Source organism: Natator depressus, chromosome 9 (genome assembly GCF_965152275.1).
Source record: "Natator depressus isolate rNatDep1 chromosome 9, rNatDep2.hap1, whole genome shotgun sequence".
NCBI lineage: Eukaryota > Metazoa > Chordata > Testudines > Cheloniidae > Natator > Natator depressus.
In genome coordinates, this window is record NC_134242.1 from 32,550,639 (window position 1) to 32,563,445 (window position 12,807).

At 43.8% G+C, this 12,807-nt stretch overlaps 1 protein-coding gene across 1 annotated transcript in view; it reads right to left on the bottom strand.

Annotated features, from left to right (window-relative positions):
• Nucleotides 1–1,061, bottom strand: part of RASA2 (RAS p21 protein activator 2) — a 114,832-nt gene extending 113,771 nt beyond the window's left edge. Inside the window, exon 1 of the mRNA XM_074963847.1 lies at nt 859–1,061. Coding sequence (XP_074819948.1) covers nt 859–922 — 64 coding nt within the window. The 5' untranslated portion in view covers nt 923–1,061. The remainder of the gene's footprint in view (nt 1–858) is intronic.
• Nucleotides 1,062–12,807: the final 11,746 nt, after the last annotated feature.

Below are 12,807 nucleotides of genomic sequence, written 5' to 3' on the forward strand. Positions count from 1 at the left end.
CAACCCATCCCAACACTTACTCCACCACCTCCCGAAGGAAACGCTGATCTCCTACTCATGCTTGCCATACCTTCCAACACACTCAGAGGCCTCCACCCATACCCAGAGTGAACCCCAGTACCACCCCCATCCACACCCACCCTGCCCCCACATTCCCAAGCCCTCCACTCATACCCCTGTACAACCCCCATACATGTCTACACAACCCCATGTCCTCTACCTATAACCCAGTGCCACCCCACCCATACCCCCCAAACCCAAGAGCCCATAACCCATAGCTCCCACATACACCCAGACCACCCCAAACCCAGAGAGCTGCCTGTGCTCATGCTCACCCTTCACACCCCAGAGGCCTACCCACCTCACACACCCATGCCACCCTAACCCCACAGAGCTGCCTGTGCCCATGCCTACCCCGAGGCCTCCACACCTCACACACACACCCGTGCCCACACCCACAGAGCTGCCCGTATCCATGTCCACCCCGCACAGCTGCCTATTCCCTACCGTACCTAGTTAGCACCTCCATTAAGATACCAGTTGCCTGTAGCCCTCACACCCCTTATCCTCCGGAGCAGAGCAAAAGCCGCCCACCCCGAGACGCCTCCTCTCCCCCTTCGCAGCCACCGCCGCCCCACATGCCGGGGCAGGAGCCGGCCCCAAGAGACAGGAAGAAGGCGCGGACAGAAGGGAAACCGGGGAGAAAGGACAGCTCCCGCACGGGGAGGAACGAGGGAGGGAGCTCCAGGGCAGCAGAGGTGACTCAGTGCGGCAGCCCAGAGCAGAAAAGCCCCCTTGGTGGCCGTGCCCGGCCGGCCCCTGCCCAGGCCCTGCTCCCCTCCCGACTCTCTCACTCACAGATCTTCCCCCGCAGGTTCTGGAGCACTCGGACCCCTTCGCCGTCACCATCCTCGGCCGCCATAGTGCCACCACCTGCGCTGCGCACTAGCAAGGAGGAGAGAAGAGGAGGAGGAGGCGCAGGAGGCGGCTCCCCGTCCCCTCTACGGCCCTCTCCCTAGTGCGGCAGGGAGCGGAGGCCCCAGCAGGCGGCACCTCGCCGCGCCGCCCCGCCGACTCCGCCCCGCTTCTGCCATTGGACAGCAGAGCGGCAGACACATACGCATTTCCTTCTCTCGCGCGGGCGATTCAGCCCTACTGAAGCCGCTGCCCTTTTGATGCCGGGGTGGGGCAGTTCCTGTCTCTTCGCCACGCTGAGCCTCCCCGTGCAGTGACGCCCGCGGCCCGTGAGAGCTGGGCGGGGCTTCCATCCATGCCCAAACTCAGCGTGCGCGGGCGCGCGGGCGGGCGCGCGCTGGACGGGCTTGAACTGAGGAGACGACTGGGAGTCCTGGGGGCAAGACGGGGTAGAGGGGCTTCTAGTGGAAACTGTGGGGAAGTTTATGGTTTCCACTCCGAAATAAACATCTGTAGTGGGTTGGGCTGGGTTTTGCCTTGAGTTGACCCCAAGGCTGCACGTTGAATAGGTGCCTTGTAAACCAATTAGATAAAGTAATCCCATTACTTCCTTGGCGTGTCGCACCCTTCCCCACCACCTGTTGTCTCCAGCAGTTGGTGCTCATAGATTTAGATTGTAATCGCTTCAGGGCAGGGACCATCTGGCTATGTGGGTACAGTGCCAGCTAAGCACAATGCGGTTGGGGCCTCTGGGCACTACTGCAATACAAAGAATAATAGGTGCAAAGAGCTTCTTCAGCCCTAGCGCTCCAACCACTTTGCAAAGACAGAATTTGTGGTTTTATTTAACCACCAATCTCACAGTGAAAACAGTACCCAAGAAATCTGGCATTAACCCCTGCAAATGCTCAAGGCCATGTTTTGCATGACATTAGGACTTTCTTGGGGCTGGCTGGCTGCTTTTTGAAGGACAGTGCTTCTTTTTTACAATCTGCTGCAGCAGCCTAGGGCTATATCTACACTGGAATAAAATACCTGTGACTGGCCAGGGTCAGCTGACTTGGGCTCATGGCGCTTGGACCATGGAGCTAAAAATTGCTATGTAGACATTCAGACTTGTGCTGGAGCCCAGATGCTAGGACTCTCCACTTTCATGGGGTCCCAGAACTGGGGAACCAGCTTATGTCCAAATGTCTACACAGCAGTTTTATAGCCTGAATCAGGCCAGCTGAGGTTGTTTAATTGCAGTACACTATGAAGATGTACTAGATGGTGCTGCAGAATGCCACAACTAAAATAAAGAGTTCAGCTAACTGTGATGAGATGATAATCCCACAACTGACATTTTTGCTGCAAGTGAGAGGCCAGAAGAAAGCTGATACTGGGGCTGTGCCAGGAAAGCTGAAAAAACTGCCACCTGTGAACCAGGTTATATGTGAAGTAATATTATTTTCTTCTCTACTACTGTCTAAAGATAAAGCAGAATTGTACTGGATGATACGCCATTAGGAAAAGAGGTGGGATGATGTAAGCAGAAGGTTTCAGAAGACTCCATGGCAGTTGGGCAGGATCGTTGTTGGATGCAAAGCTCTCTTTAAGGTTGGAATATTGAAAGAAAATTCAGTGGCAGTTGGAAATTACAGTTGTTAGGACTCTCTAAATGTAGAACAGCAGTTCTCAAACTGGGGGTTGGGATGCCAAAGTGGGTCATAAACCCTTTTTAATGGGGTAACCGGGGCTGGCGTTAGACTTCCTGGGGCCTGAGGTGGAAGCCAAAGCCTGAGCCCCACCGCCCAGAGCCGAAGCCTAAGGACTTCAGCCCTGAGTGGCAGGGCTCAGGTTACAGGCATCCTGTCTGGGGCTGAAGCCCTTGGGCTTCAGCTTTGGTCTCCCCACCCAGAGTGGTAGGGTACAGGCTTTGGCTTTGCTCCCTCTATCCCCCGCCCAGGGCGGCAGGGCTCAGGCAGGCTCAGGCTAAGGTCCCCCCATCCTGGGGTCATGTAGTAATTTTTATTGTCAGAAGAGGGTCGGGGTGCAATGAAGTTTGAGAACCCCGATGTAGAATGTTTGACAGGGCAAGTTTCTATCAGTTTCTGTGGCAGTTATGAATGAACAAGAGTTGGAATTAGTTCTTTCTGGTAGATTTTTTTAAAACAAAAGCCCCATCTGCATTCAGAAATTGCTGCATTGCATAGCCAAAGTTGTGAACATCAGTTCTACGTGAACTGGTGCTGAAAATGGTTTACATGGTAGAGTCAATGGGACATAGGGTGACCAGATGTCCCGATTTTATTGGGACAGTCCCGATATTTGGGGCTTTTTTTAATATGGGCTCCTATTACCTCGCACCTCTGTCTCGATTTTTCACACTTGGTATCTGGTCACCCTAATAGGACATAGCAGTTTGCAGCACCTATAAGAAAACATAAAATTGCTTCCTCCAAATCTCAGACTTTCTGTAATGCTGTCTGAAAACATTTTTTCAGCCTACATTACAGTTTTATTTTTGGCAGCAGTTCAGGGCACCAGTTGCTATCAAACAACTTCAGCAACCTGTAAGAACAGATCTTTCACAGGCACCATTTCTACATTGTATTTTGGCAGAACAGAAGAGATATTGGTATTAAGATTACAAAGTAGTAAGAATAAGTAACCAGTGTTTTGTAAAACCGTGTTTTGTAACTGGTGATGGGAGTTTTATTTTGTTTCTTTCAGTTTCCAAGAGAACATTAACAGTGATAGAATCATAGAAATGTAAAGCGGGAAGGGACCTTAAGAGGTCATGCTGAGAGACTATGATTACTAGTTTCAGTTTTTGTTGCCTTGATAGACTTCGATGCACAGAGACAGATGATCTGAAGGTGGTAGAGATATAGATTCATGCAACATCACACCCTGATGCAAGGGAGCACTCTAATGGTGAATGTGTACCACAACAGGGAAATTTGACAACCTCCATTGGAAGCCTATTTCAATACTTAACTATCCTTATAGTTAAAAAATCTTTTCCTAATAGCTAACCTAAATTGCCCTTGCAACAGATTAAGCCCATTTTTTCTTGTTCTACCATCAGTGGGCATGAAGAACAATTGATCACTCTTTATAACAACCCCTAAAATATTTAAAGAGTGTTATCAGGTTCCCCGCTCAGTCTTCTTTGCTGAAGACTAAATATGCCAAGCTTTTTAAACATTTCGTCATTGATCAGGTTGTCTAACCTCTTTATCATTTTTGTTGCTCTCCCCTGGACTCTTTCCAATTTGTTCACATCTTTCCTAAAATGTAGCACACAGAACTGGACACAATACTCCAGCTGAGGTCTCACCAGTGCTGAGGAGAGTACCTCCTTTGCCTTATATACAAAACTCGTGGGCATACACCCCAAAATTACATTAACCCTTTTCTTAACTCCTTAAGTTAAGCATCTGATTACCATTAACCATTTTAGTGAAGACTGATGCAAAATAGCCATTGAAGCACATACATCTTGTTGTCATCTGTCATTATCTCTCCTCCCTGCTAAGTAGTGGGCCTACACTTTCTTTTGTCTTTCTTTTGCTCCTCATGTATTAAGAGACAATAAGAAGAGGTTCTATCATGTCCCTTGCTAGATGTAATTCATTTTGTACCATGGCCTTTCTAATTTTGTCCCTACATGCTTGTGCTATTCTTCCGTCTCATCCGTTTCTACTTTTTCTAGGATTCCTTTTTGATTTTTCAGGTAATTAAAGCACTCCCTGATGAAGCAATAGTGGCCTTTCACTATTCTTCCGATTTTGGCTTTGCATATGGATGGTTTGCTGTTCTACTTTTAATATTGTCTCTGAGAAACTGCCACCTCTCCTGAACTCCTTTTTCCCTGAGATTTTCTTCCCAGAGGACCTTACCTACCAGTTCTTTGAGTTTGTTGAAGTCTCCTTTTTTGAAGTCCATTGTCCTTATGCTTCTCTCATTCCTTCCTTTTCTTACAATCACAAAATCTGTCATTTCTTGATCATGTTCACCCAAATTGCCTTCCACCTTCGGACTCACAAGCAACTCCTCCCTGTTAGAATCAAGTGTAAAATGGTTGTCCCGCAGGTTAAAAAGCCATATCTGAAGCCTGTACTTCCATACAGTGAACAGAAGAATTGACTTTGGAGAGATTCTAGCCCACAACATTTGAATGACTGACCCTTACTAAACCAAGCAGGGTATTTTTGCTTGTTAGACATCTAATATGTTCTCCATTGGGCCACACAGCCCACAAGGGAGAACCAGGAAAAAATAATTATTCAAATGTAGTTTCTTTTTCAAAAGAAAAATAGAATATTTATTTTTATATGAATGAGAATGTTCTAGGAAGTGCCACGTGATTCTAGAGACCTGGAAGTAGGTTCCCATTTCCAGGTTTCAGACTTATTCACGATATGCAGGTGTCAACATGCAGTGGCCCGGTCTCTGGCCAGCCTTAAATCAAGAGGATAGGTAACCTAATTGTCCTTGAAGAATGAGTCTAAATGGAGTTTCAGAAGTTATCTTTAGACAAGAGTGAAGGCTTTGCCAGCTAACTAGTAAAGCAGTTTGCATTTCTGTTCACTTTCAACTTGTCATTAATAACAAGTGATAAATTTTTTTGGGTTTGAATCTTCATTGCTCTTATTTCTGTTTTATCTGCCTTTGCAGGGAAGGTTGGACTGGAATACACTTGGATTGTCCCAGAACACTTACAGTTACACCAGTGGTGCTTTATACTAGGAGGTTTCAGTTACACCTGCTAAATCATACGTTGCTTCATTTAGGGCTGAATTGTAAGCCACCTTGCACAGGTTATCCACATCATGGGTAGCAGTGTAAGGGGGAGAACATCCTCCATTGCATGACTACCACCTCTCCCCAGGAAAACATAAATAATACCTGCAATTGGGAGCTGATCCTGCAAGGTGTGGAGTGCCCTCAACTTGATTTTTCTCTGAAATTGAAAGCACTTAGCACCTTGCAGGGCTGAGTTCTGAGTGACTGGGATCACTCAGATTCTTTGAATCAGTCTTCACAAGTGGAGTGGGCTATAGAGAGAAACAAACTCTTTCATTCAATCTATGTAGAAATGATGAAGCCCAGTTTTTATGATTAATTCATGTTCTCTACATATGTGGAATATATATAACACTGGCTTACCTGACTTCCTCCTTAACATCAGAAAACGGCAGTAATCCCACACAAATATTTTTCTTGCAGAACAAACATTTTCCATAATATTTCAGCCATTGGCAAACTGGCAACCTGTTTATTAACTTCTTAAAGCTAACAATAAATTGAATCTGTCACCTCAATGACATGCAGAGTCTATGTAGGTTTACTTTGTAGCACTGGTGGGCGCATGCTAAACTGAGAATTTATTAAGATACCCCATTAGTTAGAATGAAAACAATCTGATGACAGTGAAAAAGGAACTTTGGAGTACTTCTCATTTATATTAGCTTCAGTTCCTTGCAGTAGAGACACATTGCAGTTTGTGTGTGTTGACACTACACATCTCAGTTGCATCAGATCTGTTATGGAACAAATACACTTCAAGAAGATGGAAAGGAATAGTTAGAAATGTACTATTCATATCTGTTTCCTTAGAGCCATATAGTCCCTTTTTTGAAGAATAAGGCATGGAAATGTCCAAAAATATACAAGAAGTAGTCACAGTAATATGAATACCATTGGATCTGCAGGAAAGCTGTCTAGCAAACCACAAGTGGTTTGACTTGAAGTCCCCTTGTAGAAAGCTAAAAGCCAACAATCCTGTTTTTAGGATGATTTGTAGCAATCTGACCTTTCATGTGTAATTGCAAATGGGGTACAGTGCTAAGTATACCAGGGAGGTATGCAGTGATCGCTTCCAAACTCATTGTTGGAGATAAGGATTACATCTAATTGCAGATGCTTGGACTCCACTAGCAATTTATTATGAAGTAAAGAGCTGTGGGATATTTGTTGATAGTAAGTTACTGTTGCTCAAGTGCTAATTCTCCTTCTCCCCCCAGTTATTTTGTTGGCATTGTACTTCTCACTGAGGCTTGGTCTACACTTAGAACTTATACCAGCATAGCTACAGTATTTCGGTCAGGGATATGAAAAATCCACACCCCCAGCAATGCCAACTTGCATTGTAGACACATCTATGCTGACAGAAGAGTGCTTCTGTTGGCATAAATAATGCTGTTTGAGGTGGTGGTTTTCCTACACTGGCAGAAAAACTCCTTCTGTTGGTGTATGCTGCATCTACTCTAGGGATGCCGGCTTAACTATGCTGATACTCTTGGGGGAATTCTGCACCAAAAAATTAAAAATTCTGTACACAATATTTTAAAATTCTGCCTATTTTGTCAAAATAACACAATATAATCATGCCAGTTTCAATTATTTGGTAATTTATTTAAAATACCTGTTAGTAAATATGTCTGTAACAAAGAAAAAAGATTCAGGAAATGTTTTTTGACAAATAGATTCCTAGGCATATTAATACAGAACTTTGAGTAATAATTCATTTTTTTGGGGAGGGGGCATTGTTAGGAAGTTGGGGAGCCTCCCCCATGCAGACCCTGGCTGACCCCTTGCCTCTCCCATTTAGTCAGTCACATCTGCCCCGTCCGTGTGTCCTTGCATCCCCACTCTCCATTCAGACAGGCATATCTGCACATGTGGCCCTGCCTCCCATTCCCCTCTGTCCCCATGTGACCCTGCCCCCACACTCAGCCAGGCATAGCTGCCCATCTCCATGTATCCCTGCACCCCCATTCAGCCACCACCACTCCCCCTGTCCCTATGTGGCCCTGCACCCCCACTCCCATTGAGCCCCTGGCTCAATGTTATCACCCTAGATGCTTTTGTGCCTCCACCCCAGTCTGTCCCCCCTCATTTGCCCTTCTGAACTCCAGTCAGTGTGACCACCCCCAGCAGCCTTGTGTGCCCCACTCTGTCCAGTTCTCTATATCTCGTGCCTCCTCACCTGGCTCCGCAGACAGGGTGCTGTGAGGAAGGCTGCCTCTGCCACCTCCCTCTCCATGGCTGGCTGCTCCAGCCCATGAGCCAGCTGCCTTCTCTTCTGGCACCACATCAGCCCCTACTGGGAAAAAGGTGTAATTGCAGCTTCCCTTCATCTCCCATCAGAATCAGTTATTCTACGGGGAAAAAATAAATGTGTGGGAACATTAATTCTGCATTTGTGCAGTGGTGCAGAATTCCCCCAGGAGTAATGCTGACATAGGCTCTGTAGCATAGACACAGCCTCAGGCTTTTCACCAGTTCCAGACACTACACCCTGTAGATCTTCTGTGTGTTATACCAGAGTAGGAGGTTTTAGCTACTTCTTCAGTTTTTGAGGCAAGTTGTGGAGTAAATTGCTCCAATTTCTTGCACACAGTGGTACAGAACCCCCTGGACTATGACAGAGATGCAACAAGTATATGGAGTTTTCTAGGATTTTTGCTGTTATTTTTTATGAGATTGAAAACAATATAAAACAGGCAGAAAATGGCTGAACATTAGCTACTCTCAGAGTAATGATTCAGCCAATTGCATATGAAGTGAATCTGAGGTGAATTCCTGTAAACCAGGGGTTCTCAAACTTCTTTGCACAACAACCCCCTTCTGACAACAAAAATTGCTACACAACCCCAGAGCAGGGACTGACGCCTGAGCCTGGCCACCCAAGGCAGGGGGGCCAGGGCCAAAGCCAGAGCTTCAGCCCCAAGTGGGGGGGCAGGCTGTAACCTGAGCTTCCCCCACACACACACTCAGGGCTGAAGCCCTTGGGCTTTGGCCTTGGGCCCCAGCAAGGCTAATACTAGCCCTTGGTGACGCCGTTAAAATGGGATCATGACCCACTTTGGGGTCCCAACCCACAGTTTGAGAACCACTACTGTAAACAGTTCTTCGTTAACTCAAGGCCTAACTCAGCAATCAACAAAGTGGTGCAGCTTAACCCCACCACATTCTCTTGCCATAGCACCAAGATGTGGACTCCAGTATGAAGTCATTTTAGGCCTTGCTTATAATTGGGATTAACCCTGATTCAGAATTCATCCAGTAACTGGCATATCTGCACCAATGCGAACTCCAAGTGTAAACAAGGAAATCTTCAATTTGCACCAACTGAGCTTCTTCCTGCTTTAAACCAGAGTAAGATCAACCGTATATGTCTACACTTGAGTTTTACACTAGTGCAACTACACTGGTTGCTGGCCTCCAGTGGGTGAATTGGGGCTAATCCCAAGCATAGTCAAGTCCTTTGACTAAGGGCTTGTCTATGCAGTGAGGTAATATGCACTACAGGGGTGTGACTTCTAAAGCACACTAACATGTTGTGTATTAATTGGTCCCTGTAGACCCTGCTGGTGCACACTAGATGTTTCCAAATGTGCTTTAACATAGTGCTGTTTCAAACACTTCTGAGGCTGATATGCAGCAACCTGACCTTGTGTGATTTCAAATGGAACAAATGATTGAGCAGAGTTACAGGAGAATATGTAATGGAGGCAATATTGAAGTAGCTGGAAGAAGACTGTGACACTTTTGTGACTAAGTTTGTACACTCCCTTTCTATATGTTTCAGTGAAATGGATGTTTGCTAGATCCTTATCATATTTTTCACAGGTGACAGCAATTCATTCCAGGGGTGATAATTTGTTTTAATTTTTGCACATCTGCTAACCGAGGTTGACTAGCATATTTTATGTCTGAATAAATAAGCTAGTAGAATGACCATAAACTTTTTGGTATTAACAATATGAAATGGGGAAGGAAGAATATTTAATTGTATGCTCCGTATACTTCTAAACTTCCTTGTTTTGGTTAGACATCTGTTTTCAGTGCTGTCCCACAAATGACCTGAATCACTGCTTTTCTATTACTGTAAGTTAATTTATTTTTTATGCATGTTGCAGACTAGTGGCACACAGCTGGAGGGAAAAATATTTTAATTTCCATTTTTCCTTATGCTGTATATATTTGCACATTTCTGTATACAAATTAGATATTTTATATTCTGGACTGTGTGTCCTTGCCCTAGTCCCAAAATAATTGAAAAGTACAGTGTGGAAAACTCATATTCATACTACGTATGCATGATTAGAATTTAGATTAAAATTACATTTTTAATTTGATATTTTAGCACAACTTATTAAAACAGAGAAATGTATCTTTTTAAAGCATATGAAAAATTAAAAGCATATGAAAACCAGTCCTATCAGGTACTAAGTTGTCAACTTTTATTCACTTGAGCATTTATATAAACACATTTCATATTCAAATGTCTGATCCCATGAAATGTTGAGCACTTCCTCTGAGTTGCTGCATGCTCTCACCTCGTTGTCTCAGCCCCTCAATAGAAGCATTTGCTGTCTCATAGGGATGGGCCTTAAGGATGAAGTGTTTATAGACTTTCTTCTCTTGGACAAAAAATGGAATTGTGAGCTTTGCTACTCCAGGGAGAAAGGTACGGTCTAATTGTATGAACAGCAGCTACTAATGTTAGAGATTTAAAAGCAGCAGTTCTGGATAACTTGCATCCATAAATTTTAAAAGATCTGGTTGAGGAGCTCAGTGGACCATTAATGTTCATTTTCAATAAGTCTTGGAACACTGGCCAAGTTCCAGAAGATTGAAAGAAAGCTAATGTTGTGCCAATATTTAGAAAGGGTAAACAGGATGACCTGGGTAATTATAGGTGTGTCAGTCTGATATCGATCGTGGGCAAGATAAAGAAGCAGGTGATACAGGACTCTATTAATAAAGAATTAAAGGAGGGTAATGTAACTAATGCCAATCAACATGGGTTAATGGAAAATAGATTCTGTCAAACAAATTGCATATTTTTATGAGATTACGGTGATAGTGTTGATGAAAGTAATAGTGTTGATGCAATATACTTATCCTTCAGTAAGGTGTTTGACTTGGTACTGATTAAAAACTAGAATAAAAAATTAATATGGCACACATTAAATGGATTAAAAACTGGCTATTTTATAGGTCTCACTGTAAATGGAGAACCATCTTTGAACAGGGTCTATTTCTAGTGGTGTCCTGCTTGAAGCGGGTCTTGGCCCTACACTATTTAACATTTTTATTAATGACCTGGAAGAAAACATAAAATCATCACTGATAAGTTTGCAGATGTCACGAAAATTGGAGGATTTTTTTCTGGATCACATGGTAAGCTAAGTACAAGCAAACAATATGTGTGTTTTAATATAGAAAAATGTAAATGCATACATCTAGGAACAAAGAATGTAGGATGCAGGACTTTATCCTGGGAAGCAGTGTGTCTGAAAAAGATTTGCAGGTTATGTGAGCATGGACCTCCTGATGCCAACTGGCAGCGGGGCATACGGGGATGCATAAGGGTACAGGAATCTCCTGGGTCTGATATTTACATTTTCATTCACCAAATGGGGACCTGTGATGTCTCAGACAAAAGCCTGTATCATACAGGTGGTCATCAATATAATTCAAAACACATGTATGGCTGTCGTGTAAAGAGTCATGTATATAAAATGAAAATTATGTTCTTAAGGGCCGTGTCTAGGGACTGGTCACCAACAAATGTGAAAAGCAGGTTTACTTTCAGGCAAGAAATGTTTGTCTGTTTATATGTAAATTAAGTATTGTATGGTTCCTAATGGGCCTCCACTCAGCAGTGTAATCCGAATGCTAATAAAGGGTTGTGAAATCTTCAAATAGAAGAAAGTAACAGGAAGAAGTAAACTAGGGAAGGGGTGGAGGGAAATCCTTTCTGAGGTGCATATCAAAAGGTCTGTGCTAGTATATTTAGGGTTGCAAAAAGACATCCTAGCATCCTTCACCTACAAAGTAAACAGACAGCGAGTTTGCTTCATGAAAAAGGGATATCAACTAGGGTGTGCTGAAAAGGCTGAAGAGAACTCTGGGTCAGATAAGCTTCTTTAGACAGGAGGATCACTTGTTAGTTAAGTTTTGTCTCTAGAAAGTGTGTTATGATTTTGTTTTAAATTAACAATTTATTTTCTTATATTCCTACTATCACTTGAATCTCTGGTCTTTGATAATAAACTTATTTCTGTTTTCACCATAAATATATCTAAGTGCTGCGTGTTCTTTTAGGAACAGCAGGCCTAGTAATTCTGCGAGTGTTCAGAGTTGCACACTACAGGGAACACTCAAAGGATTTGTGCGGTGCACTGTGGCTATTGCTAACCTGTACTGAGAGTGAGTCTGCAGAGGCTTAGAAGCTAGTGCTTGTGTTGCCAGAATCTGGTAGTTTCAGGGAGCTGATCCACAGCAGGCACAGACAAGACTTCCTCACATTAAGGGCAGGTGGTAGGGAAGTACCTCACAATCCTGGGTACTCCTGGGAAGCATCACAGGGGGTGTGGTACATAATCAGCTGAACATGAGCTCCCAGTGCAATTCTATGGCCAAAAAGGCCAATGCAATCCTTCAATGTATAAACAGGGTAATCTTGAGTAGGAGTAAAGAGGTTATTTTACCTTTTCATTTGGCAATGGTGATGACCACTGCTGCAATACTGTGTCCAGTTCTGGTGTTCACAAATCAAGAAGGATGTTGATAAAGTAGAGAGGATTCACAGAAAAGCCACAAGAATGATTAAAATATTCGAAAACATGCCTTTTAGTAATAGACTCAAGGAGCTCAATCTAATTAGCTTGACAAAGAGAAGGTTAAAACGTGACTTAATTACAATCTATACATATCTGCATGAGGAACAAATATTTAATAATGGACCCTACAATGTAATAGAGAAAGGTACAACATGAACCAATGGTTGTAAATTAAAGCTAGACAAATTCAGATTGGAAATAAGGCATATATTTTAAACAATGAGAGTAATTAACCATTAGAACAATTTACCATGTGTTGTGGTGG